The sequence below is a fragment of the Brassica oleracea genome, unplaced genomic scaffold, assembly GCF_000695525.1.
Source record: "Brassica oleracea var. oleracea cultivar TO1000 unplaced genomic scaffold, BOL UnpScaffold01177, whole genome shotgun sequence".
Taxonomy (NCBI): Eukaryota; Viridiplantae; Streptophyta; class Magnoliopsida; order Brassicales; family Brassicaceae; genus Brassica; species Brassica oleracea.
Genome location: NW_013617733.1, coordinates 1 through 1248, shown reverse-complemented (window position 1 = coordinate 1248; position 1248 = coordinate 1). Strand labels below are relative to the sequence as shown.

Genomic DNA, 1248 nt, shown 5'->3' with positions numbered 1-1248 from the left:
CAAACATATTTGCTCACCAACTGCGAAGATGTTCTTCAATATGAGAGGTAAATAAATTAGCTTACAAATTTTTATTTTAACAAGTTGAAATTTAAATCTTAATTAATTACATTATTGTCATCATATGTACAGGATTTTCATGACAGAAAAGCGGTTCGCATATAGATACGCCACAGAGGACGAACTAGAAGAAATGAAACAGAGAGAATTTGCTGGATGGATGTTTACTTATGTGAGTGCTTTAAACAAATTAAAATATCATTTATCACATATTTATAATAATTCACATTTATTGATATAACATATATATATATATTTTTTTTGTTCAACTGGATTCATTCATTCATAAAGAGGTTTGGCGAGGGTCTTAAGGCCCAGCCAATCCATTACAAAGACAGGCCCTTGCAATGGAATCAGCTGGCCCATTCTGAAGTCTTGGAGTGAAACTAAAGCGACAGAAAGTAAAGGAGGAAACTAGAGAGGAGATATCGGAGAGAGTTCCGTAGAGCTCTGTCGTCCTTCGGTTCTCGTTAATTGCTTTGATAAGCACTTGAGAGTCTGATCTAAGCCAGATGTGTGTGATGTCAAGGGAGATCGCATGAAATAAAGCTGCCCGAACGGCAAGGCATTCTGCAAGAAGGGCCGAGGAGACATGATCCTGCAATTGTGATCCCCTGTCGATTTCCTGTAGATTTTGGTTTGTGAAGATCCACCCGAGTCCTGCTTTCTTTGAATCTGCCTTCCATGAGGCGTCGGTATTGCAGATGAGGGTTGTAGGTGTGAGCTCCATGGGGGTCCGTAGCTGAGTCGGAACTGTTGGTTGCTTTGGCTGATGTGCTTGTTCTAGCTGTTGTGCTGTGATCCATTGCCTGGCTGCGCTTATGGCTTTGCTGAGAGTATCAGTAGGTGTAGCTTTCCTGTTCTCAAATAGAAGCTGGTTCCTGGCAATCCAAATATGCCATATAATCCAAGGAAAGAGGTTGATGTTGGATCCTATTGGAGGAAGGTTAATTTTTTTCTGCGACCGTTCTTGTTCCTCGTGGAAAGGTAAGCCTAGGGGGCCTGCACCAACGTTTGACCAAGGAACCTGCATCCAAACTTGTTGGGCAAAATCACATGAGAAGAAGATGTGCGATATTGTTTCCAGTTGTCCGCATCTGATACAGTTGGTGTGATTTAGGAGGCCGCTTCGTTGAAGGTTTCACTACAAGAAAACAGCGATATTCTGACGGACATTCTGACGGAAAA

At 41.7% G+C, this 1248-nt stretch overlaps 1 protein-coding gene across 1 annotated transcript; it reads right to left on the bottom strand.

The window, feature by feature from the left end:
* Positions 1 to 367: 367 nt before the first annotated feature.
* Positions 368 to 1087, bottom strand: LOC106321021 (the record flags this gene model as incomplete). The annotated part of the gene is made up of 1 exon (XM_013759345.1): positions 368 to 1087. A coding segment is annotated over one exon (720 nt), but the record flags the coding sequence as incomplete, so codon positions are not given.
* Positions 1088 to 1248: the final 161 nt, after the last annotated feature.